The 27,654-nt window shown below is 37.2% G+C and overlaps 4 protein-coding genes across 9 annotated transcripts in view; 1 reads left to right on the top strand and 3 right to left on the bottom strand.

Moving 5' to 3' along the window:
* Positions 1-1,447: 1,447 nt before the first annotated feature.
* Positions 1,448-15,530, bottom strand: LOC137248817 (zinc finger protein 585A-like). The gene is made up of 5 exons (XM_067779715.1): positions 14,944-15,530; positions 13,605-14,887; positions 6,609-7,113; positions 2,574-3,150; positions 1,448-2,499 (listed from the first exon to the last, which is right to left on the bottom strand). The coding sequence occupies exons 1-5, from the start codon at positions 15,430-15,432 to the stop codon at positions 1,670-1,672; spliced, it is 3,684 nt and encodes a 1,227-aa protein (XP_067635816.1). The 5' UTR covers positions 15,433-15,530; the 3' UTR covers positions 1,448-1,669.
* On the bottom strand, positions 9,407-11,295 carry LOC137251233 (zinc finger protein 391-like). Its single transcript, XM_067785493.1, has 2 exons — positions 10,789-11,295; positions 9,407-10,718 (listed from the first exon to the last, which is right to left on the bottom strand). The coding sequence occupies exons 1-2, from the start codon at positions 11,128-11,130 to the stop codon at positions 9,468-9,470; spliced, it is 1,593 nt and encodes a 530-aa protein (XP_067641594.1). The 5' UTR covers positions 11,131-11,295; the 3' UTR covers positions 9,407-9,467.
* Positions 15,531-16,526: 996 nt separating the features above from the next.
* On the top strand, positions 16,527-19,085 carry Paf-AHalpha (Platelet-activating factor acetylhydrolase alpha). The gene is made up of 4 exons (XM_067785504.1): positions 16,527-16,791; positions 16,845-17,055; positions 17,982-18,104; positions 18,165-19,085. The coding sequence occupies exons 1-4, from the start codon at positions 16,730-16,732 to the stop codon at positions 18,447-18,449; spliced, it is 681 nt and encodes a 226-aa protein (XP_067641605.1). The 5' UTR covers positions 16,527-16,729; the 3' UTR covers positions 18,450-19,085.
* A 2,247-nt stretch (positions 19,086-21,332) lies between these two features.
* stas (Transmembrane protein stas) overlaps positions 21,333-27,654 on the bottom strand; it is a 29,173-nt gene continuing 22,851 nt past the window's right edge. For all 6 annotated transcript variants that reach the window (XM_067785499.1, XM_067785500.1, XM_067785503.1 and 3 more), the window contains exon 5: positions 21,333-24,986. In XM_067785499.1, the coding sequence (XP_067641600.1) occupies positions 24,479-24,986 (508 nt within the window). In that variant the 3' untranslated portion in view covers positions 21,333-24,478. The remainder of the gene's footprint in view (positions 24,987-27,654) is intronic.

Below are 27,654 nucleotides of genomic sequence, written 5' to 3' on the forward strand. Positions count from 1 at the left end.
AAAGTTTAATTGAACTTATTTTATGTTAAGATTTAAATAACTGATTTTTTTAAATTATTTTAATCATAGATAATATAGTAGCATAAGAGCCATACCAATGGAGGCACTTTTTAACGCAAAATCATTTGAAGAACATATATGCAAAAATATAGTCGAGCTGATAACGGATATTTATTTATTTTATTATTTATATACTGCAAAGAACTGTCAATATAGGAGCCATCGGTACCTGGTTTCTGACAGTGCGGGACAATGGCACAGATAGTGCTCCAGGCTTTCTATCTCCACATCGCTACAGCTGCGGCAGAAGTCATTTGTTTGCAGGCCCATATAGGCACCATGAGTGCCAATAAGACAGTAACCTGTGAGAAGGCCCACTAGTAGGCTTATAGAGATACGGTTTAACAGTATCACCGATTGCGATCTCTTTTCATCCAGCTTAGGCCAGATTTGCTTGGATATTCTACATGTAGGTTCCATGGCCCATCTGGAGTTTGCTTGATGCGTGAATAGAGATCGCAAGGAGTGTTTGCAGGTGTTTAGAGGAGGGCTGGCCCAACCAGCGGAGGTTATAGGTGCCTTCCCTAGCTAGCTCGTCCACAGCGCAGTTTCCTGAAATGGCACAGTGGCCATGAACCCATATAATGCTCAGGTTGCATTTATCAGCTAGCTTGTTGAGGGTTTCTCTGCACTTCAACGCCACTAGTGATGAGGTGTTGCTGCATTGAAGGGATTTTATGGCAGTCTGACTGCCCGAAAAAATTGAAATAGAATTGGTCACCTGCATGTTAGCAAGATAGAGGGCTGCTTCCCAGCTTAACGTTAAGATTCATGAATCATCCCAAACCAGTTTCTTACACATACTTATTATATTTTTTTTAGCCGCCAAGGGGACTCTAATCGCTTTCCAGTTGGTCCTTCCAACAGAGACACAGTTTCTAATTTGTTCGCCCTCTGAGGATTGATGTCGTATTTTTGTCCACGTCTCAATTCCCTGTGTTTCTTCTTTTTTTCCATTTTTCCCAGAATTATTAATTGCAGGTCTTTATGTTATATATGAAGGAGTATGATTAATTTTGGTTTTTTAGGAGAGCAATTGTTTTCAAATTTGAAAAGTTCGGCTCTGGTGCTTTATGACATTTATGAGTTTTTGCTGCTCTGTTGGAGCTCGCAAGTTAAGTATCTAAGCAGCCTGTTTTCTAATACGCCTTCCCGCCAAAAGCGTAATTTAATATTTTTTCTACGTTGTTCCTCGTTTTTGAATGCAGTCTACATGTTATGCGTTTGCAATCCCTGGGCAACTTTGTATGACACTCTCTCCGTGTCTGTTAACACTGCTCAGGATTTTTCTTCTCTTTTCGACTTCCTATTACTTGGTTCATTTTCAGTTTTCAGTTTAGTTTTCTTTCGACTTCCATTAATTGGTTAACCATGTCAAACACATCTCTCGCGTATAAGCTTCTGATCATCATAATTTAATGAACCAAATTTAAATTAAATGTTCCCACGCAACGTAACAAAAATCACATACTCGTTATGTTTAATAAATACTTAAATTATATATTTAAATTTAATACAATTACTGCCTATACCCTAGATAAGGTCATTTATATGTGCAATTAATTGTTAAAACGTATATGTAATTCATCCTTTGTATTTCATCGCAACCTCAGTTGCTACTCATCGAACTGCTATAGCCTAAAAATTGTTCACTTCCGCGTCCATTGGTGGATTTATATCTTTCTTCTTTTACATCTTTCGCTTCATAGCTATCATTTGCGTGCTGCTCTTGATATGCCTCATAACTCACACGCGTCATCTCAGCGCGAATCTCTTCAGCAGAATGTGATCGTTTATGCACTTCCAGATCTACAGCAGAAAAGAACCCACGACTACAGACATTGCAAATATGTGGTTTATAGCCTTGATGTCGCTTTTCATGATCAATTAAATTTTTCTTGGTGATGAAACGTTGTGTGCAAATCGAGCAAACATGTTTGCGTAGATTCTTATCATGACTTTTCATATGAGATTTTAGTCCTTCTATTTGTGGATAACTTTTGTGACATATCTTACAATTATACGGTCGTTCACCAGTATGTAAACGTTCGTGACATACTTGTGAATTGCGTGTACCAAAACGTTTCGGACAATAGTTACATGCAAAACGTCTCTGACCCTCATGCACTACACGCACATGACGAGAAATTGCATTTTTATGATTAAATTCTTGTGGACAAAGGCTACATTTAAACTTTTCTAGATTTGGTGTATGTGTACGCATATGAATTTGCAATTCCCTACTTGTCACTTTGCCAACGCCACACACTTTACAAATGTGATTTCTTACTTCGGAATGACGTCGTTGATGGTCGTAGAGTGCACGTTTCGAACTGTAATTCTTCAGGCAAAGCTGGCAAGTCCATTGTTCATTTTTCTTTTCCATACTAAGTTGTGTTTGATGCAGTTCTAACATTTGTTGGAATTCAAAAGATGTAGCTAAATAGTTCTAGTTAGTTTATAAGAGCTCATCATAAAAGTAAAAGTAAAAAATAATCAAAACTTCTACTTACCAGTGTGCACTACATGCCGATGAGTTTCCAAAGTTTTAATTGACTCAAAAGAAGCATCACATCCAACTAAACCACATATAAATTTCTGTTCTACGCAATGTTTGGACTGTATATGAGTGTATAGTTGATCGTAACGTGTATAGGATTTTTGACATTCGACACACAGGAATGGTTTTTCGTGACCTTCATGTATTGCACGTATGTGTGCGTCCAGGTACACCTGTTTATATGCTTGTTTATCACAAAGAGGACATTTTAATACTCTCTTATTACGATCACGTTTTCGTGTTGACCCATTGGATGTTCGTTGTCTAGACTCCTCCATATCGGCTTCATTTTTAATTGGCAAACTTTGCTCCTGGTCATCGGAATCGTCGCTAATGGAGTTAAATAAGGAATCATCATCTTCTAGATATTCTAAATCGATTTCGTTTTTTACAAATGGTTTAGAAAAATCATCCGCTGTACAATCATCATTTGGAAGTATTACTTCAGAACTGGGATCGCTAGCATTATTATAATCCAGAGGTTCACTTTTAATTGATTGTTTCGCGAGAGGTGCTAGTTCGGGTAAAAGCTGAAATAAAGAAACAAATTTGTATTTAACCAGTTTCTTGTGTTAAGAAAACAAAAAAATTTAGCTGAAGAATTGAATAATCTAACGGGTTCCCAATAAGATCAAAAACAGTCATAAACAAATAAACAACTGGATTGGCTGTTGTTGTTGTTGTAGCAGTGCTTCGCCCCACCCAATAGGTGAGACCGATCACAAATTGTCATCAATATCCTCTAACAGAAGTCCAAGGAAACTTGCTGTTTCAACAGGGGTGGACCATAATAAGAGGGGTGTTAGAGGCGTTGGTTCCACAATACAGTTAAAGAGATGGTTGGTGTCATGTGGGGACACATACAAGCAGGATATATGTCTTGTATGTCGGGGTTGATTCTGGATAGGTAAGAGTTTAACCTGTTACAGTATCCAGATCTAAGCTAAGCTGGAGTGACCCGCGGAGGGTGCGTTCCTCCTCTGCTAGTTTTGGGTATTGTTCTTTGAGTACAGGATTCACCGGGCAACTCCCGGCATACAGGTCCGACGTCTGTTTGTGGATTTCACTGAGGACCTGCTTGTGGTTTTTAGCTTCATACGGCTGTGTTCTCATAAAATAAAAATAAAAATATAGCATTAGTTGAGCAAACTCACAACATAAATACGAGGAACAAACATAATTTCAAATTGCCGTTTTTTTATAACTGAAATTGATCAACAGAATATTTTCTACAAGGGTCTGAAAAGTTACAATGATCTGCCTATGGATATAAAAAGTTGCAACCAAATAACAGTCTTTAAAACTAAATTTTATGAATATCGTAAAACCTTAGCTATAAGATAGATACATTCCAATTTAAGAATTAGGCTTCTGGCAGTAATAAATAAATAATAATAATAATACAAAGGTTTCTGGGTATTCAACAGGAACTGTTTGGTTAGCATTTCATTTCTCTCCCTGGTGGGGAGTATTCTCGCCACATTATGTAACAGGCGTTTAGCTTCTTCCAGTGAGTAGTTTTTAGGCTTGGCGACCATATAGGGGACGCGTATCATGCAATCGGCTGGCCAATTGCTTTGTAAGTGGTAATGAGCGTTTCTTTGTTGTTGTTGTTGTAGTTGTTGTAGCAATGCTCGCCCCACCTAATAGCCGCGACCGATCACAAATTGTCATCAATATCCTCTAACGGGAGTCCAAGGAAACTTGCCGTTTCAACAGGGGTGGACCATAAGGAAAGGGGTCACCCAGCGGGTTAGGGGGGTCAGAATATACCCGCGGTAGGTATGCCTGTCGTAAGAGGCGACTAAAATACCAGATTCAAGGGGCTGTGTAGCGCAACCCTGCAGGTTGCCAGCGCAACATATATGTAGCTTCTCCAAACCCAATTGTCAACCTCACCTATCCGCGGCGAATCCTGTTTCACTAACAGACGAGGCTCTGGCGACCCTAAGCTCCTTATGGAACTTGGGGTTGGGGAGGGAGGGGATGGCCTGAAGGTTTAATGTGGCCACATAAATCGTTCCCGAGATGGTCGGGCCAGCACCTTAATGGTGCTGTGGTACCGGATCTGTATCCGGCAAAGGACCATCACATCGATAACACTCCCCAAAGCCTTCGGGGAGCAACCTTATCGCTACAACTACAACAACAACATAAGGAAAGGGGTGTTAGAGGCGTTGGTTCCACATTACAATTGAAGAGATGGTTGGTGTCATGTTGGGACACGTTGCAAGCGGGGCATACATTTTGTATGTCGGGGTTGATTCTGGATAGGTAAGAGTTTAACCTGTTACAGTATCCAGAACGAAGTTGAGCAAGAGTGACACGCGTTTCCCTGGGGAGTATGCGCTCCTCTTCCGCAAGTTTTGGATAATTTTCGTTAAGCACTGGATTCACCGGGCAATTCCCGGCATAAAGGTCCGACGCCTGTTTATGGAGTTCACCAAGGACCTGCTTGTGTTTTTTCACTTCATACGATTGGGTTCTCAGGTGCCGTATTTCCTCAAAATGCTTACGGAGATGACTCCTTAAGCCCCTAGGCGGTGCTGGTTCATCAATCAGATGTCTGTTGGGATGCCCAGGTTTCTGGGTATTCAACAGGAACTGTTTGGTCAGCATCTCATTTCTCTCCCTGATGGGGAGTATTCTCGCGTTTCTTTGTCTTTTCCTCAAGTACTGCCAGCAAGAGATTTGAAGATTTTATTACGGCTCTGGATTTTCGGTACAATTGCGGCTGCATGCTCACCAAAATGTAGATCCTCATCAAACGTCACACCCAAGATTTTGGGGTGTAGGACAGTCGGTAACGTAGTGCTATCGATTGGTTTATCGTACCGTAGACCAATGATGCGATGTCAATTTTATTTCAATATTAATTTTAACTAATTTTTATTTTTGATTTGATATATGTATTAATTAAAATTTAACTTAATTAATTTGATCGTTTATTATTTAGGTTTTTACTTTAAATTTTGTTTTTTACGCTTATGTTTTCTTTCCTTGTTATATGTATTGTATCTTATATCCAGTAGTCGACCGCTTTGTGTCTGTGTTGACTTTAACAAACAAATAAATAAATAAAAGAGCAAATGTATATTGTGGAGAGAAATTTATGTATTACTTTAATTTTAAAGAGGACGCATTATAAAATATTTTCTGATGATGCGGTTAAGTGGACGGCGAGTTCCTTTGAGATATAAATCTGAGTGTAAAGATAGCAGATATTCAAACAACAACCGGCCTTTCAGCGAGAAGGAAAGAATTTCTGAAGATCATGAGTGCGCTAAGAGCACCTATTGCCAAATGTCGGATTGTTGTTGTTGTTGTTTGCCGGATACAGGTCCGGTACGCTCTGGCAACACAGCACCATTAAGGTGCTAGCCCGACCATCTCGGGAACGATTTATGTGGCCACATTAAACCTTCAGGCCATCCCTCCCCACCCCAAGGTTCCATGAGAAGCTTGGGGTCGCCAGAGCCTCGTCTGTTAGTGAAGCAGGATTCGCCGCGGATAGGTGAGGTTGACAATTGGGTTTGGAGAAGCCATATATTGCGCTGGCAACCTAAAGGGTTGCGCTGCACAGCCCCTTGAATCTGGTATTTTAGTCGCCTCTTACGACAGGCATACCTACCGCGGGTATATTCTGACCCCTTAACCCGCTGGAGGACCAAATGTTGGGTCTCTCTGGCCAGTTGCTTACTCCAAGTCCTCGGCGCAAATGTAAAAAGGGCACTGTTCAATAGAAGTCCACGAGGTCTCCTGTAATTTCCAGGTATAAATCGCCAAAAAAATAATAATTATTTATGTACCTATATTATTTTGCTTATTAATGTATTATAACTTTGCTCAACTATATTGACGTACCGGCCGTTTTGATGTGGACTGCTTGGTATAAATGACTTATCTACGTTTCTCATTTTAACTATCAATAAATAAGCAATAGCCACTTGAACGCTATTATAAATAAGCATAATATTTGGAATCTTACCAATTTGTCATCATCATCGTTGCTTTGATAATCATTTTGAGTTATCTGAGCTTGCTTCTTAAATTGTTTATCAAAATCATCTGGCGTTTGTTGGAATATTCTCGCATTTTTAACATCCTGAACATTATCATCGCTTAAATTATTTACAATTTTGAATAGAACTTCAGCTGAATTAATTGCTAAATTGCGAAACTCCTGGAAGTCAATAATTTTATCGTAACACAACTGACAAAGACTTCGCGGATATATTTCATCCTTTTCTTTAGGTATATCCAAAGATGTAAATAATACAAATAGTTTCTTAACTTGAGGCAATACACTCAGATCATATCTTTTGTGCTTAGAATTAGTATAGTTTCCGATATTCGTATTACTTCCTAAGTGTTTGGGGGCATCATCTTCCCACTCATTTTTGTTTTGGTTTTGTAGGCTGCTGAGACACGTTCGACAAAATTCTTGCAAATTATTACGCGAAAGCTTATTCATTTTGATTAGTTTAGTCCAATATTATTATGATGAAAATATAAAAATTATTGGTATTCTTTAATCGATTTCGACCATGGCAAATAAAACAAGGTAGAAGTGACAACTGAAATATTTTGTTTTTGTAGAAGTTCTTCAAAAAATTTGAAGCTCGAAGACTTATAGCTCCGTCACATAAGCTTTTTTCATATAGATGAGTTTAACCCAACCTTATGCATTAAGGGCCAATTAATGCTGAGTTAATTAAACTTCCTTAAGGGCCAATTAATGGGCACTTATAACCATAACCAGATAAAACAGCTGATCGAACCTACCTTATGGAAATCACTGTAATCGATTAATGGTGCCATACAGTAACGCTAACGCCATAACCATACCATAGCCAACCAATTGGTTTTTGGTTTCTCGCCATATCCATAACCAAAAATATTTGAGTTGGTGGATTTAATAACTTTTTGTAAATTTTATTCATTATTTTGTATACGTTATGACAAAGAGACTTATTTTTTGTGGAATATGATTGTAATTTTTTGCGTTTTCTTCATTTTTATGAAATTTTCACGATTTTTAGGTTAAGGCACCATTAATTAATATGATTACGACTATGGCGTTAGGGTTAAGGAAGTTTAATTAGCACTTTAAACGCAACCCTCAACCGCCATCGAGAATGTTGGTGACCCACAAATCACCTACCTTTTTTCTCTTGTGATTTGTGGTGGTGACCAACATTGCTATCGAGTATTTCACATCAATTTGAATTTCACTTTCCCACTACTAACGATCCCAATAGGAAAATACGATAGGTCCATGGAAATGTGCCTACAAGGCATCGAACCCGGAAAATCTTTTGCACTCCCGGCCTTTCGGGATTTGAAAATGTCAATACCGGATCCTCTGAATTTCGTTAAAAAATTTATGTAACGTATACAAATATGAGTAGTTTAACAAAAAACATTTATCAAAAAATATGTTTCTTTTGAAATCGGATCATTGAAATATGAAACGTCTAGAGAAGAATATACTTTACAAGGGAAAGAGTATTTACTGTGATTTCAAATTGAAACTTGAAACAAAATAAACCAATTAAATATATTTAAATTTGAAATATAAGATCCCGAAGAAATCTTGAATTCCCGAGATTTATTTAAATGTAGTCCGGGATTTTGGGACGACAAAATGGCTCGGTATTCACGGAACTCGATGCCATATGGATCAATTTGTTGTTGCATTTGCATTTAACATTTTTATCGGGATCTCTACCACTGCCCATTGAAATTCGGGAATATAAGATACCTACCCAGTCGCTAATAAGTCAGGACATCCGTCCTATAACTGATTCAGACTACCCAGATTTATCCCAGGACATCCGTTCTATAACTGATTTAGACTACCCAGATTAACGCTTATATGCAAGAATCGTCGAAATGTGGTTACAAAATGTACTTATTTTATGAATGAAACATACAAACTTACTAGAGAGCTGAGAGTTATCAGCAGAAAAGAATAGTTCATAAGTTTACATATTCACTCCTCAGTGAGTATCACCCTTTATCAGAAATAGTTTGAATAACGCCCTATATCACAATTTGCTTCAAAAGCGCCCTATTTAAGATTTCGGTTGGGGAACGCCCTATTAGATTTTGTATTAATATCGCCCTGTCTGAGCTCCAACTATACCGCGGGTATATTCTGACCCGCTGGGGTTAGGGGAACGCCCTCTTAGATTTTCTTTTAAAATCGCCCTGACTGAGCTCCAACTCAGTATGTTTTGACATTTCATAATTAACACCTAATCGGTAACTAAAACACAAGATTTCCCATAACTCTTTCCCGTCATTAATCGGAGATTATGATACTTCCATGAGAAACTTGGGATCGCCAGAGCCTTGCCTGCTAAATATGTTTAGGATACAGCCATGTTTGTAACAAGATTCCCCTCGGGTATAGGAGGTTGGCAGTTAGGCTGCTTTTTATTCCGTTCATCAACTCCTTGAAACCCATAACAGCATCTCTAGTATTATGGAACAGACAAATTCAAATAGGAAATCTATTTATTTATTTACCGATTATGAGTTAAGTACAGACAGACTTTCCATTAAGAAACCAGGAATATAGCCGTACCACCTGAAAAGCCATGTACCGGCGCGTTTTTAATATTTGGTATAAAAGAGTTACATATACGCATACATACACGCAAATATACAAGGGAACCTAATATAAGCTTTTTTTAAAAATACTCACGTTCATGTTCGCACACAGGTGTATGGTGTGCTTTTGCCATAACTTAACAGATTTTCAAAGGGTTTGATACTGCATTGAATTTCAAGGGTATAGGTTTATTTATAAAAACAGATTTATGTAGGTATTAATGATGTGTCACGTTACAGATGCTTTACTTGTACGATGCGCGGAGCCTTTGCTATGTACTTTCATATGAGTACGCAGTGCTACAACTTGAATAAATCGTTTGCCACAAATCTCACAACCATGCGGCTTTTCTCCAGTATGTCGCATTTCATGATGCTTCAGTGTATCTGGTTTACCAAAACTTAGATCACAATACCTACAAGCAAATCGGCGTATTCCTTTATGTACGACACGATCATGCATACCAAGATTCGCTGAACTATTGAAAACACTTGTACATTTCGTACATGGCCATTGCCGCTCCTTTGTATGATAATTTATATGTGTACGTAGTTCGTTTTTTGTTGCTTTTTTCATGCCACAATGTGGACAAACGAAATTTTTAATGCCAGTATGTCGCCACTGATGTTCTTGTAGCCTACGTTTTGAACGAAATTTCTTGCCACATTCATCACAACCAAATGGATACTCTTCTATGGGCGCATGTTTGTAACGATGCTCTTTAAACGTTGTTATATTCTTATATCTATTACCACAATCCTCACATACATAATGTTGAGGTTCGCGATTAATATAGGGTTTATGTTTTATTCTGTAATGAGCTCTATACGAACTTTCACGACTGAATACTTTGTCACATCCTTCGATCGAACATTTGAATTCCTGCTTTGCAGTAGCATGAATTTCACGTACATGTTCACGCCAATGATCAGCTCTGTTATAGCTGCGTCCACATTCCTTACACAGGAATGGTTTAAGACCCTGATGTGTGCGCAAGTGAGCCTCATAATTTTCCTTGGTAACACAGCGACGTGGACATTGATCACATTGATATCTAGGACCACCATCTCCAACATTTTTGATCATTTGTTTTTGTTTATTAGATTCCGTCGCATTTTCATGCCGTAACTTTTCACTTTTTATTTTTCTAGTTCTTTTTACCAATACCTTCTTTGGCTTTTCATCGAGGCCAGCACCATTGCTTTCATCTTCCGAATTCGGCGTATGTATTGAAACACTCAAGTTTGGCAGTCTGTCATCTTCATTTTGTGTGTTTGCATCTTTGTTGTCGACCTCTAAACGATCTACACTATCTGTATCGTCGGAATCTGGTGAGTTTTCATGAAAATAAGATGGAGCTATATTAATAACATTAATTTCGTGTTCCTCTTTAGGTTCAATATTGCCGCAAAATATAGTTTCATAATCGTTTTTAGCCCCCTTGACAGAGAATTCAGGTAAAACGGAGACTGCCGAAACCTACAAGGGACAAAAAATAGTTTAAGTGCTGCTGGGAAAATTTCTAAAAGTTTTCCAACTCTATACTTACCGTTGCACTATTTTTCAACGGTTTATCACTTTCTTGATTACTGTCCCTTCCCTTTTGATTCCCGCAACAATTTAGCTGTGCGGCGATACTAGCTAATATACCATGCGAGTTCAACGATTTGGCACGAAATTCAGAAAACGACCTAAGCTTCTTATAACATTTACTACATACAAACTTAGGAAATTTGTCGTCCTTCTCAATTGGCTCGCAAGTGAAAGATGTTGCAAGTACTTCAAAAATCTCACATTCCCAGATGCTAAATTTTTCCTTCGGTTTTTTCAGGCAAGTGCGGCAAAATGTATGCATATTTTGCGGCGTTATTTCACCCATTTTGTAGCACATTATTATCTTAAAAAATTTCAAAAGGATTCTGTTTTTAAATGTTAATTTCTTTAACAATATAAGGCCGATTATTTTTTTTTAGGGATTTAAGTTACTCCCGCACTAAGGCCGATTAATAATGCACTAAATTGCATATTTTCATATGAATTTTATTTAGGGATGATACTAAAATTGACAGCCGGAATTGATTAGTTATATTTGATCAGCTGTTCGGAATAATGATGGAAGTTTAAGGGCCCGGCTATGACGGCCTTTAACATTGCGTATCACAGATTGGAAAGCTACTTTGCTACGTTATTATTGGCATATACGTAGGAATTTCAGACGACTATGGGATGTCGTTTTCGCATGGCTGATGGCCTGCTGAAGTTGAAGTCTCGAATTCAGAGTCTAAAGAAATCGAAGAGGCAAAGTTATTCCAGTAGCGCTATCCACTACCTCTTTTAACAACATTTGACAGCGGTAGCAGTGTTTAACAGTAAAGGGGCAATTAATGGTGACTTAGCCATAACCAGATAAAAAAGCTGATCGAACCAACCTTATGGAAATCCACAAACCACCTACCCAGATTGCGCCTTTACGAGGTCAAAATCACAACACGATGACGATCGAACAGAGTTGCCAAAAGTAAAATATTGCATACAAATAGCTAATAAACAAAAAAAATTGTGCATCACCGTGGCGGTAGCCACGGTTATACCACACACCCGGACTTGGCATGGCGTAGCCCAGAGTTATGTTTTATAAGCGCGGCCGAAGGCCGCCAACGCAGAAAGGTGTTCTGCGCAAAAATACTATGGATCCAGAGGTATGGTTTCATGGTTTCAGAGGTACCCGCGGGTCTTTTTTCGGTTTTTCCTTAATATCTTTTGAACGAGTTAATATTTTTATTTTCCGCTTTCGGATTACTAATACTGATGTCAAGACGCGTCGTTTGACACCTCTCTCGAAATTTTTTTTAGCGTATTAGCAGTCGACCCCTCAACTAGACTATTACCAAATCTCTATAAAGTCCAATTTTTTATTTTTATTTTTTTTTTTTTGACAAATGTATGTATTCTGCACTTGTTCCAAAATGAAAATTCCAAATATTTGCCAGCATCTCTTTATTTCGATAAATTGAAGACATATTCTCTTCTAGGTAAGTCTAGTTGAGGGGTCGACTTCTAATACGCTACCAAAAATATCGAGAGAGGTGTCAAAAGACGCATATTAATCTCGAAAACAATAATCCGAAGGCGGAAAAGAAAAAATGTATTTACATAAATAATAACGTCTGGCTGGTCATCGAGCAGCGGCAACGTCAGCCCTGCGTCTAAGGGAGTTGTCGTGTTGGAACAACAAGACCACAGGACACTCAAGTATACTAAACAAATACAGTTTTCTCCCTCCTAGCACGGATCGCTGTGCGACCACAACAGTTGCGGAAACCAACTTTAAGATAAACATACCCAGCAGGGATGACTGGACGGAGTCGGATAAGTGCCTTGCTATGAGCAACAGCATTTGCATATACACGGACGGCTCCAAGCTAAACGGTAGAGTTGGAGTATACTCAAGGGACCTTGACCTCCAGCTCTCATTCAGACTACCCGACCACTGCAGTGTATTTCAGGCAGAAGTTGCCGCCATAATGGAAGCCGCAGCTAGGATAGGGACATACAATGTCGGCAAAGAAATTTTTATCTTCAGCGACAGCCAAGCTGCCATAAAATCTCTGGGCTCCCACTCGTTCAATTCTGAACTAGCACTAAGCTGTCGCCGATCTCTTCAAGAGATGGCTCAACAGAACCGTGTACACCTCACATGGGTCCCTGGACATAGGGATATCGAGGGAAACTGCATTGCAGATGAACTCTCTAGGCAGGGTACAACCAAGCAGGTTCTTCCTGGACAAGAACGCTTAGGTATACCCCTGCCCACATGCAAGCTAATGCTAAAAGAGCACATCTACCGTCAAGCCGACGAAAGATGGCTACAAACACCGGGGTGTCGAACATCGAAAGAAACCTGGCCTAAATGGGAACCTAAAAGATCCCGTCATGTGTACAACCTAAGAAGGGATACAATTTCCACACTTGTGGTGGTACTAACGGGTCATTGCCTCATATGTAGGCATGCAGAAAGGTTAGGAGCGCCTTATCGTCGTTGCTGTAGGAGTTGTAAAGAGGATGAGGAGGAGGAAACGGTGGTACCCTCATTTGCAACTGCCCTCACTAAGCGGAGCACGGCAGCGCTTTCTGGGAGCTCCATTTCTTGATATACTGAGTCAGGTTGTGGAGCATGACGTCAAGGACCTGGTAGCTTTCATTAGGTCCTCAAAATGGTTCGAAGAGGAAAGGTAACGGTGTTTTTCGTGGTATCACAACGGGCCTAGTACTACTGGCCTAAGTGTGCCCTCGGGCAGCCACCCTAACCTAACCCAATAATAACGTAATCTTAGTTATGATAAGATTAATAAAACGACTATTTACGACATATTAATTACTGTACTATCTGCTTCGGAGTTTACTGTTCTTTCTACAATTGTTTCAAAGTTTTCATTTAATGGTAATTTACTTTGACTACGTGCATTGGAACATTTGTTATGCACTTTCATGTGCGTACGCAATGATACAGCTTGAATAAAACGTTTGCTACAAATCTCACAGCCGTGTGGTTTTTCGCCAGTATGACGCATTTCGTGATGTCTCAAAGTCTCTTTTTTGCCAAATCTTTCATCGCAATAACTACAAGCAAACTCGCGTAATCCTTTGTGTACGACACGTAAATGCCTACCAAGATTTGCTGAACTACTAAATACGCTAGAGCAATTCGTACAAGACCATTGTCTCTCTTTTGTATGAGAATTAATATGCGAACGTAGCTCATATTTTGTAGGTTTTTTCATGCCACAATATGGACAAATAAATTTTTTTACACCAGAATGGCGTAACTGGTGTTCTTTAAATGATTTATTTGCACGATAGCGTTTACCACAATCGTTGCATTTGAATGGATATTCCTCGACAGGTGCATGCTTATAACAATGTTCCTTAAATTTCGTTGCATTTGTATACGTGCTGCCACACACTTCACACACAAATTTCCTAGGTTCGCGTTTGACATATTTGTGTTTGAGTTGATAATGCCTTTGGTAAGTACCTTCACGTGTAAATACTTTGTCGCAACCTTCATATGTACAAATATATTGCAGTGCAACAGGTGCGTGCATTTCACGCACATGTAAACGGCAACGATCTGCTTTATTAAAGCTGCGACCACATTGTTCGCATACAAATGGCTTAAGACCCTGATGTGTGCGCAAATGTGCTTCGTAATTTTCCCAAGTCATACAAAGTCGTGGGCATTGATCACATTTAAATTTCGCCCCACTACCAATAACGGCATTGCTCTGGCTACTTGTAGATTTTTTCCCTTGAATATTTTTTGTAGATTTTTTTATATTCATACAAACTGATTTTTTGCTTTTGGTCTTGGTTACTAATCTAGATGATAAATTAGAGTAATCTTCATTTGATTTTCCATATTCTGCATCATATCCAATATCTTGTACTGATGACGTTTTAAGCAACTGTTCGAGTGGTAGTGGATTTGGCTCATTTTTTATAGTTTTTAAAATCGTTAGTGCTTCCGCGTCAGCAGCTGGCATTTTCATATCGCTTATATTTATTTCTATCTCATCTAATTCTCCACTACGAGTTTCACTAGTATGGTTGTGTGCATAATCAATTGGATCTTGCAAGATTTTGGCAACCTGTAATTGTATAGAAATTACACTATATACTTAGCTACATTTTTCAATCTCATTACCGCATTTGCAATGCAATTTTGCAGTTTTTCGTGACTTCTTGTTGGATTTGTGTCACCTGATGCTTCTTGAATGTAAATTCCATCATCCCGATTTTTGCTACCACAAATCTCATCCGCAAGTTTCATTTCACTTCCTTGCCCACTATCTAGTCTATAATCTTCGGTAGCTTTATTTAACTCCTTAGTTAAATTGTTTAGAATGCAAAGTGAATGCATAGTTTGGTAACGAAAGTCATGAAAAGCCTTCAGCTTTTCATAACATTTATGACACACGAATTTTGGTAATTGAATGTCATCTAGCAACGGCATTGAAGAGCACAACAATGCCATGCATTCTTGGAGTAACTCGTCCTCCTGAATGTTAAATTTTTCACCCATTATCGACGATTTATCATCAAATTCCTCGAGACAAGTACGGCAAAAGGTATGGAGATTTTTATGTGTTATCTTTTGCATTTTTCTCAACGTTTCGTAGTTTGTTTCTTTCATAGATATAATTAGTTTAAATTAGAATTTCGTGGGGTTATTGTCCAAAATTTCTACACATATCAAGAAAATAAACAATTTATTTTAACTGAAATTTGACATTTGTGCTTTTAGGGATGGCATATATTTGTGTACCTGGGTATTAGTCACAGCAACTGACAGATCGCGGTCGGGAGAAATCGCAGTGACTGACTGGCTTTGATGAGAGCGTGCGATTTTTTATTCCAAATTTTCGCCTGCGGCGCTGTTTTTTTTTTTTTTTTAATATTTTACGTTTGTTTTATAAAAAATTGAAAATTTGGAATACAAAATCGCACGATTTGAATGTCACCCGAGATTTGCAACTAAAGTTGAAAATGTTCATGTGATTTTGTTGTACACAGTCAAAAAAGCAGATTTTCCAGTTAAACCAAAGAGCAAGATAGATACAAAGAGGATAGATACAAAGAGGATAGATATACTTCTTCTTTGGTTATATGTAAATTAGGCAAAGTCTTCTGTCAGACTTTTTTATACTCTCATTTTGGTTTCTCAATAGTAACAAAACTGAGTAACATGCTAACCTAATAAAGACATGCGGCAGTTTTCTGTCAAAAATGTCTCATGCACATATAATTGTATGAGAGCAACCAAAATTAAATTTACTGCGTAAAAAGCTAACTCGATTTAATTTTTGATCTGCGTAATATATTTTGGTTTGACGTTTGCATACATGTTTTATATTGTCGCAACGCATGCTTATTTCAGTTAGAGCAAAAAACGACGGTTGTTTGCGTGCGCTAAAAAAACGCAGTGCGGTTTTATTAGGTTGGCTTGTAAGGGATAGATGGAGTTGTGTACAAGAATAAATTCCTGTGCCACGCACCAGAATACTGTTAAATTCCTCTGCCATGCACCAGAATTCTGTCAAAGAGGATAGATAATTATTATTATTATTATCTATCCTCTTTGCTCTTATTATCTATCCTCTTTGATTCTGTTAAATTCCTCTGCCACGCACCAGAATTCTGTTAAATTCCGCTGCCAAACACAAGAATTCTGTTATCTAATTGTTACGGAACGAACCTCTCTCTATATTGAGAATTCTAGTTGGAAAAGAAGAAGCATTGCAAAACGTCACTGTGAAAATTTCTTTTATGTCATGTTTGTCTTTTATAGTATTTGTTGAAATAGGGAAACGCCGAAAACATCGCCGAAACTTTTGTTTATTAATGCACATAGAAGAAATTTTAAAGTATTATTTGTGTATATTTAAGAAATATCGAGGAATTAGACTTTAATTTCGATCAGGATAGTAAAGATGAATCCATGCGCTGTGCCCACCCAAAGACCGGACGATGATGGCGACGAACGCTGGATTTGGTATGAAAATCGTATTTTGAATAAAATAATTTGAATAATTTATATTAATTTAGCATTCACCGTCGCTTTATTTCCGAGAGCCGTGAAAAGGATCCGGACGTCATTTTTCTAGGGGATTGTGTATTAGAAACTTTGCAAGATACGGAAACGTGGAATCAATATTTTGCACCGATGCATTGCCTTAATTTTAGTATACGCGGCGATCGTACCGAAAATGTATTGTGGCGTATTGAAAATGGTGAATTGGATAATGTCAAGCCTAAGGTAAGTCTACATTTAAAATCGAATAACATTATTCTCTAGAATTCGTTAAGTTGCAAGCTAAGGTTCTGACGTTTACCTCACATGATCTTAATAAAAACAAGCCGAACCAAGCACCAAAAGTTTAGTGGTGTTTTATAGATATGGGCAGTCCTTTTTCGGAGATTCATCCGTCACGCGCTAATACTATCGTCGACTGCAGCGAGAACAATTTGTTGACATTGAAAAGGACTGCCCACATCCGCAACAATCCCCCAAGCCTTCGGAGGGTTTTTGTGATTATGGAAAGTCTTGATTTAATATATTTGTTGTAATATTCCTCTAAACGCTGAGAGTCAATAGAATGACGGGTTAGAGGGTTAAAATATACCCGTGGTAGGTATGCCTGTCGTAAGAGGCGACTAAAATAGCAAATAGATTCAAGGGGTTGTGTAGCGCAACCCTTTCAGGTTGCCAGCGCAATATATAGCTTCTCCAAACCCAATTGTTAGCCTCACCTATCCGTGGCGAATCCTGTTTCATTAACAGCCGAGGCTCTGGCGACCCCGAACTCCTCATGGATCTAGGGGGTGGGATGGCCTAGAAGGTCACATTTGGTCATAACATATCGTTCCCGAGATGGTCGGGATTGGTACCGGATCTGCATCCGGCAAAGGACCATCAACTCGATAACTCTCCCCAAGGCCTTCGGGGAGTGTCCTTATCGCTACAACAACAACAGAATAACTGCTCAAGAAGGAATTTACGCAGAGGTCGACAGCCTATTTTTTTTTTTTTGATTCACGGTTTTATGGCCGCCATGATCAATATAATCTCTAATAGACCAAGTTGTATTCCAAGTATGTTGAACCTCCTACAGCCTATTAAAGCATCACCGCTTGATTCGGGTGACGTGTTCTTATAAAAAAAATGATTTACTTATTTTCTAGATTGTAGTATTGCATGTAGGCACTAACAATATAGAAAATACTGCAGAGCAAATAGCCGATGGAATTATGGAAATAGTATGTAGAATACGAGCAAAGTTACCGGACACTTATATCGTATTACCAGTAAGTATGAAATCAGTTATATTTTTCGTTGCAATAAATTCTTATAATTCAAATTTGTAGACTCTACTGCCTCGTGGTCAACTACCAAATAAATTAAGAGATAAAAATGCTGAAGTCAATCGAATGGTCAAAGAAAGAGTAATTGGTTTAAATCAAGTGCAAACAGTTTGCATCGACAAAGGTCTGTTACAAACAGACAATACCATAAGTCATCATGATATGTTCGATTATAAGAACTTGACGAATAGTGGCGCGAAAAAAACGTTTGAACCAGTACATGATTTACTATCACAAATTTTGAATGAAAACGAACCAGAAAAAGATCTTCTAACACCATCGGAATAGTTGCGTATACGTGGGTGAACAGGCCATCAATGTCACCAGCTTTAGTTAAAAAAAAAAGTATTTTTATAAAAATGGCAAATGATCGAAATCTCGAATACTATGCCAGATAAAAAAGTTTCCTTGGTAGCTTTGAAAGCGGCAACTGGTCACTTTACAAATGCTCATATTTATTAACGCTAATTTATTTACATAAATACACGCAAAAAGAATATCTCATTATGCAAATGTATTTTTTATTATATTATATTGCATATGAATGCATTCGTACACAATCACGCCTACATACATATATAGATATATTTAAGCAAATATTATTTTGGTAATTATTGCGCTTGCTTTGAAGAAATCAACAATTTTGGCATTATTATAGTCTTATATGCTTTGAAGAAATGGATCTCAAAATCGAAAAAGATAGTGTATAAATAAATAGCAAACATTCCAAATCATATTAGATAATTATATACAAATTTCCTTTTAGCGCCAGTATATCAATTGCAAAGAAATAAATAAGAAATAAAAAAAAAAACATATTCTTCCATAATATCTTTATCTGAGTCGCATGATACTTGTATTATTATTTTTAAATATTTTATATACATTTTTAAGTTGAAAATAAAACATGTTTTTTATGCTGAATTTTTAAATCTTTTGGGTCTGTTCTTTCAGGGACCTTATGTTGTTGTTGTAGCAGTGGTTCGACCCATCTAATAGGTGCGACTACTCACAAATTTTCATCAATATCCTCTAATGGGAGTCCGAGGAAACTTGCAGTTTCAACAGGGTTGGCCCAGAGGGAAGGGCCTGTTAGAGGCGCTGGTTGCACATTGCAATTGAAAAGATAGTTGGAGTCATGTGGGGACACATTACAAGCTGGACAATACAGTATTAAGATCGAAGTAGAGTTAGAGTGACGGTCTCCCTGGGAGGGTGTCTGTATATGTTTAATATTCCTTCCAGTTTCCTTTTTTTTTTTGAAATTTACGAAAGTGCGTTTCTCTAAAATAATGAATTCGGCGGATCGCTCAAACGAGAGTAGTATAGGCAGGTGGTTGTTGTTACAACTTAACTTTAGTATATGCAGTTTACAAATCCTGCGCTTACAATGGAGATGTCTGGCGAGCTATGTCAGCTTCCTACCGTACCCGATTTAACGCCGTATCTTCTATTTGATTCGCCAGCATCTCACCCCTGCTACGTGTTTGTAAATCAGAATGCCACACATCGTAGTGTGCATTAAAATCGCCTAGAATAATGCGATTTTAGCTAGTGAGTAGTGCCATCAGGGCGTTATCCACTGCCCAGCAAGTGACAGGAGTGATGTCGAAGTTGATAACTTCTAAATTTGCATCGCCTGACTGCAGTATTCTGATGTGCAACGGGGAAGACATCGCCACTCTGGGGGTAGGAGACGGGTGAATGCGCGTGGGTTGAGAAGGGCTTGGTTGCAAGTGCTGTTGGGGCCCTTGGACAGGACTGGACGTCCCTAGGTAAGCATCAGGGCACCCGGTGTAGTTGGGTGGCAGTATAGCGCGATGCAACCCGTCGGGGGACTACCATCGCAGAGCCCAGAACATCTAGGAAAATGGCACCGTCCAAGGCAGGAAATTGTTGAGAGCAGTTCTAAATGTATACCACGAGTTGCACCGAATGGAAAGATGTCTATTTCCTTCGAAATCAGATCATTGTTTTGTAACGTGTAAAAAGAGGTGAGTTTTACCCGAAAGAGTGAATTTCCTGTAATTTAAAATAAGATACTATCAAAAGTGAAAAACAGGGCACCATTCGTAAGTTAAAGTTGTTTAAATTTGCAATATGAGATTGCACGAAAATCCAGAAATTTCGGGATTTTAATAAATATAATTTCGGATTTCGGGATGGCAAATGGATCGGCAATCCCGTTAAAACATTTTTTGCAAGTCGAAGAATACTGACAGGATTCAGTTAGGGAATTAATTTCCTGGTCGACTTCCCTGCGAACTGCATCTGCAATGCTCTTGCCAGGGTTGATCCTCGTGCCTGTATTGCAGCAACAGGTTCACTCCCTTCTGCGCTCATATCATGTTTTTTCTTTAGGGAGAATATATATCAGTGTCGTTATGAAAACTATCCGGAAAGCTTCTGCGAAATCGTGAGGAAGGCTGAAGGTATTCGTAGCGCTTCTCGACGCGGTGAGAACGGTTCGGAACTTATCAAAGTATTATATTGGATCCGTCGAAATTTCTGTACCGGCTGATGCGAGCAGTGTTCTTGTACATGGCTAGGGCCACCTATGTTTGCCATTAATCGACTGATATTCGCTATAGGGTGCTCAATCCATTAACAGGCTGCTCAGATCCGCTTCGAGAAGGTGAGTTTACTGTATATCTCGGAGCGTTTCATGTTTCTATTTTATTGCCATTAATAACAGTGGTTGTTTGAATTCGCATAGCTCGGAAATGTATTTCTTGGTGGTAGGCTTCTGGCCTAACTAAAACGTCTGTTACACACAGAAACTTGTGTTGCTCATTATCGCCTACTTCTCTTGTGGAGTTGCGTATCCCATTAACACTCGGCAACTCACTCCTGCGAATTTATCGTAAAAGTCTGCCATTTACAGTAAAGGCTGACCAGCATCGCACTGTACGTGAACTTTATACCATTGTGTATGTGGTTGCTTTTTAATTATACATATTTTATAAGAAACTTGCATGGCAGAAATACGCTCGAAGTGTTTGCCAAAGGATCGAGCCCGTTTAGAAAATTCGTTTTTTTTTTAACTGAAAAAACTTTTCTGAAACTTTGATGAAGCCGACCGCCAAGCAGGCATAAGTAGTCGTTCTGTGTATCACGCTGTAAACTAAACTTTATAAATATCCTTTTTTTACAACTAAAACAATTTAAAAATTGCATAAATACTATCGAGTTTTTATTATTATACTTCTTTTTATATCAACTTTACGTTTAGAGCAAAATCTCACTAAGTATTGGAACGAGATTTAAGCATAGCATATGAAACTGAACAAAAACAAAATAACTAATAAACCATAGGATATATCATATAATAATAAGAATACTGCAAAAGTATATAATATATAAATATAACGAGCGTGGAGCAAAAATAACGATGTCACTTTTGCTTCGAGCTCTTCATCATATCGCACACCTATATATATCAAAACAGCGTTCCACTGAAAACTGACTGCTTCTCTCATATGCGCCAATGCAATTTTAATTTTTTACAAGGTATTTTCTAGCTGATTATTTGAGTTATAAGGAAATCGAGTATACAGCACTCATAACGAAATTTCAGGGCCCGTATCGTGTTACACGAACACGTATCGAAAAGCAATTTCACTCAAGCGATAAGCATGAATCTGTCTAACTATTCGTAATAAAATTAAAGAAACTAAAAAAAACTTTTTTAAAAATAAGCTTCTATTATTGGTTAATAAAATTAACTAAAAAGTTAAAAATAAATTGACTGTAAAGAAATATAACACTTTATAAGTTCATTGTAACCTTTAACGATAATTAGGCTTCTTCGTCTGCGACAAAAAAATTCCATATTGTACATAATTATATATTTTTAACATTAAAACTTTACACCAAAATTATTAAATCTTACAGTTTAGAACAATTAGGACTGTGATTTAAACTGTAAGATTTAATAATTTAGGTGTAATGTTTTAATGTTACAAATATATAATTATGTACAATATGGAATTTTTTTGTCGCAGACGAAAAAGCCTAATTATTGTTAAAGGTTACAATGAACTTATAATAAAGTGTTATATTTCTTTACAGTCAATTTATTTTTTACTTTTTAGTTAATTTTATTAACCAATAATAAAAGCTTATTTTTAAAAAAGTTTTTGTTTTCTTTAATTTTATTTTTTACTTTTTAGTTCGTTTTATTACAAGTAATAGAAGCTTGTTCTTAGAAAAGTTTTTTCTTAAATTTAATTTAAATATGATTTTTTTTAAATTTTTAGTAGGGTAAAATATTGTTTAAATTAGTTATGTAATCTTTACTTAGGTATTTGTAACGTTTCTCATCCTATCCATTTCTTTTAATGCATCAACATTACAAAGTTTCTTCGAAGTCAACTTTGAACAGTCAAGTTCTTCTATTCGAGTGTTAACTAACTTAAAATCATATTTTATTGTGACTATGCCTATGTCGCGTTCAGTTTACAACTACTCATTGCACATCTCTGCTCTGTGGGTTAAATCTGTTTTAAAATAAAATTCCAACTTTCGCTTAGCTAAAATTCTATCGCCAAAAATCTATAAAACAAAATCAAGTGCGCACAAAAGTATCCAACATTTAGCGATAACAGCCTAACTTCTACGTTCGTTGTATACACAAACAAAGCGAAGTTTCCTGCGTTGTTGAGCCGCTGTAGGTTATTCACTATCCCTCTAAACAAAGAACATGCAAGTAAACGTGTGATTAACCACGTAAGAAAATTATCTCATATAAAATAGCATGGTGAATCCCCTCCTAACTTTGTTATCGATTAATTTATCGAATTCTCGCAAAGTAATATTGAATTGTCATCGGAGTTATACATGCGTGCAAAATTTCAGCCCAATCGGACACCAGGAAGTGTATCAAATTTAACTTGCAAGATTTGATTACAGACAACAGCCAAGAGAAACTAAATAAAAGCTTATAAAAAATGATATTTAGTTATGGATCTAGTGTATACTCGTAGCCACTATTTGACATATTTCCTTAATCCGAATCACCATTTCAGAGCTATTGCGATTTAAAAAATTGATTTCGATCACGTATCGTATAAAACGTTTCGGGCCCAGATTTTTCAGTTAGCTCCCTATTGATCTAGGTGTGCGATATGTACATATTGAACCATATGCATAAAGAACTGGTAGTGAGACAATTTTTGATACTATCAAAACGGTTTTCACTGCTTTTTCGCATATGGCTCATTTTTATTTGCTGTAGCAAATAAGCTTATTTAATTGGATATACTTAACTTAAATTTTATATAGCAACTTAAATAATACATGGAATAATAGAACATATCGCACACTAACTACAAAAGAGTCATAACTTAAAATTTTTCAAAATCGGTTTTTTCCATAAACCAATTCACAATGCCCCTTGAATTTCGTTGTCATTATTTTCTTCTTTAACTGGAAAATTACCGTTATGCCAGTTTTGGTGTTGATTGCATCGCTTGCGCTGTATCAACTAATGAGTACTATTTTTAGTTGTGTCAATGTGCTTAAGAACAAGTGAACAGTTTTTTTTACGCATAAAGCGTATTATTTTAAATTCTGACTATCTTGTTGCAAAAAAGTTTTCACTTTGTTGAGTATTAACTAAAATTGTGTCTTTTTTTACGTAAAGGGTAAGTAAATTTGCTTGTATTATTGTGAAATGTGTCTTTTTTGATGAAATAATTGTCATATATAATTGTCATAAATAGTCATAATTCAAAATTGCGATATATTTTGTCCGTAAACAAATAATTACAAAATTTCGTCAATTCATTTTATAATGAAGGTCTCATTCTTTGTAAAACTGAATTTCAGTATAACATTAGAGACGTTTTCACATAAACCGTTTTTCTTCTCTCCTGAACATTTACATTTTTCAAGTTGTGACTCTTTTGTAGTTAGTGTGCGATATGTATGTACATAAACAGTTATAAATAACTGAACAAATTAATATTATGATGCAGCTATGCAATATATGTATGTACATAGACTGAGGATATACAAAATAGCACGGATAAATACATATAGGTATAGATAAATTCATTTATTTGAAAAAAAGGTGCACCCGTGCATTTGTTTAACACTATTTTCACAAACGTATTTTTTTTAATTCATTTTTTTTTTTTGGTATATAAAACGTACAACTACACTTAATACAATCCAAAAAATAACAACAAAACATGCAAAACCAAAACTGTTCACTCGTTTGCTTTCGATGTTTCCAGTGCAAGTCGTCGTCGGTCTTAAGTTATCTACTGCCAAACGACATGGAATTTGAAAAAGCTCCAAAGCAAGCGCCTTCTTTACTCCATCTTCTTTTTCAGTTTATTTTTCAGCAGTCCAGGCAGTAGGGAAACGAGCGCACAAACGAATAGCAAGCCCATCGAAGTCCATGAAAAGGCATCACTAGAACTAGTCATCTTTTGTAAAGTTTTGCCCGCTTGTATGGCCACAATCGATGGTGGTGCTACACCGAAAAAGGTACCTAAAGCGAAAGTGTATACGGGTACACCAATCACAGGCGATGCCAAGTTAATGAACCAATTCGGCAAGATGGGCGTCATGCGCAAAAACAGCATATAATTGAATAGACTATCACGATGCTTCTCAACATGATTGGACCATTCGCGTGTCTTTTTAGGCCAGAAATGGCGTATCAGCCGACGGCCGACTAAATTTGAAAGGCTATAGCAAAGCGTTGCACCCAACGAAGAACAGAAACAAATGAGGAACAGAGCGACGGGGAATTTGTATAGAAATCCCAAGAGAATCGAAAGAAATAATGAACCTGGAATGGCAAAAGTTTGTAGACTGTGTATGGAAAAAAGTTAGTTAAGGAAAACAACGATTTTTAATTTCAAATATGTTTTATGTGAATGTTAATTAGAATATATAGCGATGCCTGAAAGAAAAAAAATTAAGAATTTTCTAGGCCTTAAAGCAATGCCGAAATCTCCGCTAAAAAAACTTTGACCCTATCCAAAATAGTCCTAAATTCCTCTTGAAGTTTTCCGAATAGCCTCAAAAGCAATCTCGAAATGATCCCGAAATATTACCAAGATCCCTATGTAGGCATAAATTAATGTTTAAAACAATTCAGAAAAAGCTCCGAAACAATTCTGAAAACACGGTACAAACGGTCTCAAAATAATCCCGAAATTCAAGATCATTCTTAAAATAGTCTCAATATAATGCCAAGTAGTCCCGCCGTGGTGTGGTTGTGGCGTGCTCCGCCTAGTACATCGAAAATGCTGGAATCACGCCCCGGCCAAAGCAACATCTAAATTCAAGAAACAAGTTTTTTCAATTAGAAGAAAGTTTTTCTAAGCAGGGTCGCCCCTAGGCAGTGATTTGGCAAGCCCTCCGAGTGTATTTCTGCCATGAAAAACTTCTCACTGAAAACTTATCTGCCTTGCAGATGCCGTACGGAGTCGGCATAGAACATATGGGTCCCGTCTCGCTAATTTGTAGGAAAAATTAAAAGGAGCACGACGCTAATTGGAAGAGAAGCTCGGCCTAAAATCTCTTCGGAGGCTATGGCGCCTTACATTTCTTTATTTTTAGTCCCGAAATAGTCTTTCTCTGCCCACTTTTCTAAAATTGCTTAGACTGTGATATACTATATAACCCATATACGAAATATCAGTGGTCTCTGTAATAATTCTAACGATTTATAAAAACGTTTCAAGGGGGACTCCCCATTCTTAACTTTTCAAAAATTATATCAAGTACTTAGTCATCATCGTGATCGCTGTGGAAAGAGTATAAGTATATAATGATGACTAGTACCTCGGAACTAACTAATTATTTTCTAGTTTTTAGTATTATTATTACTTCATGTAAATATTGTTTTCACTAAAACCGTTTAACTAAATTTTTTTTTTAATTATTTTATTTTAGCATATGCATCTAATTTAGCGCATCGTTTTCCCACAACACACAAGAATTGCGAAGTTTTATGTTTTCTCTCCATTCCATTCGCCCAATACCAACACACAGATTTTGGTGGTCTAAACAAAAATATGTTGTTGCTGTGGAGATGAGCCAACCATATAGTTGAACCATGTTATTGACTATGCAAACTGGTTTTTTTTTTGTTTGAGACAACTTTCTACCAAATATCACAATGTGCGACCTTGCATGCGTATGTTCGATCGAAATAAGGTCAAGGTCTTTGTTGTTGGTTACGTTGCTCATACAGTTTAGTGACCTCGGTTGTTTAGCTAAGCTCATTGAAATTATGCATTAAGCCATAATGACTGTAACATATATTGTTAATAATAAATTTCGCACTTATTGGAAAAAGCTATAAAGAACTATTATCAAAACCGCTCAAGAATTTCATAAAGTATTTAAAAAGTTTTAAATTACTTTTGCAATTTTAAGTTAATGATGTTCAAATTTACTATGCGGTAATTTTAATGTTCTTATTTGGATTTTGAAAAGGCGAATATGTCAGCTCATGTTTAGAGGAAAACATCTAAGGATTTCTTTCTCGACTACATTCCTAACGATTTCTTTAACCCTCCGATAGATTGTGGCGCCTGGCCAGACGAGAAGGCTTTATTTTCGTGAAAAACTTTACTGCTACCCACCCGATCATGAAAATCTATAATGACTTTTTAAGTTTAGAGGCGGTCTTTATAATAATTCGGAAATTGATATTTGTTTCTTTTTATTTCATCTTTTTTTTGTTTGTACCAAAGTTGCTTATGTCACATTTTAGCGTTGTCGTCTGGCTAGATGAACATATTTTTTAAGCCTATAAGACCTCATAGTTCGTATTCATTTCAAAATTTATCAATAAAAATTCACACTTTTTTCTGGGTTATGACAGTGTGAGACGAGTTTTCTTCAAAATTTAAATAAAAATTCAAATATTTGTGGATAAAGTTCAAAGAGTCAAATTTCGTCTGGCCAGACGACAACGCTAAGATGTGTTGAATTTATTCACCGCTAATCACAGGGTTAAAATTTGGTATCATACTATAGCCTATGGGTTTGGATCTCTCGAAAAATAACCTAAGAATTCTAACAGCTATTCCTACAGGACATTGCAGACTCAACAGCCAATTTCTGCATGGGCATACAAGCGAGTAATACATGCCGATTTTCTGATCGATTAGCGGATACGGCGAAACATATGCTCTTGGAATGCGACGCAATCTTAAGACGTAGGGCTAAGTTTTTGAGCTCACCATGGCCAAGGCATTCACATATTCAATCCATAAAGCCAAGAGAACTACTAGGCTTCACCAAGGAAGTCGGCTTGGATGGTTCTGTAAAGGAGATGAGGGTACAATAGACCAATAGTCGCAGTGTAATCCTCAATAAATTATCTATCTATCTATGGGTTTGGATGCTACATCCTACAGTTGTTACATTCATTGCCCGCCCCCATAAATGCTTTCATATAACGACCATTGAGTATATCGAGCACAAAAGACTTTGGCCACAGAACGGACACGTTCAAAATAAC

This window comes from Eurosta solidaginis, chromosome 4 (genome assembly GCF_040869045.1).
Source record: "Eurosta solidaginis isolate ZX-2024a chromosome 4, ASM4086904v1, whole genome shotgun sequence".
NCBI classification, from domain to species: Eukaryota; Metazoa; Arthropoda; class Insecta; order Diptera; family Tephritidae; genus Eurosta; species Eurosta solidaginis.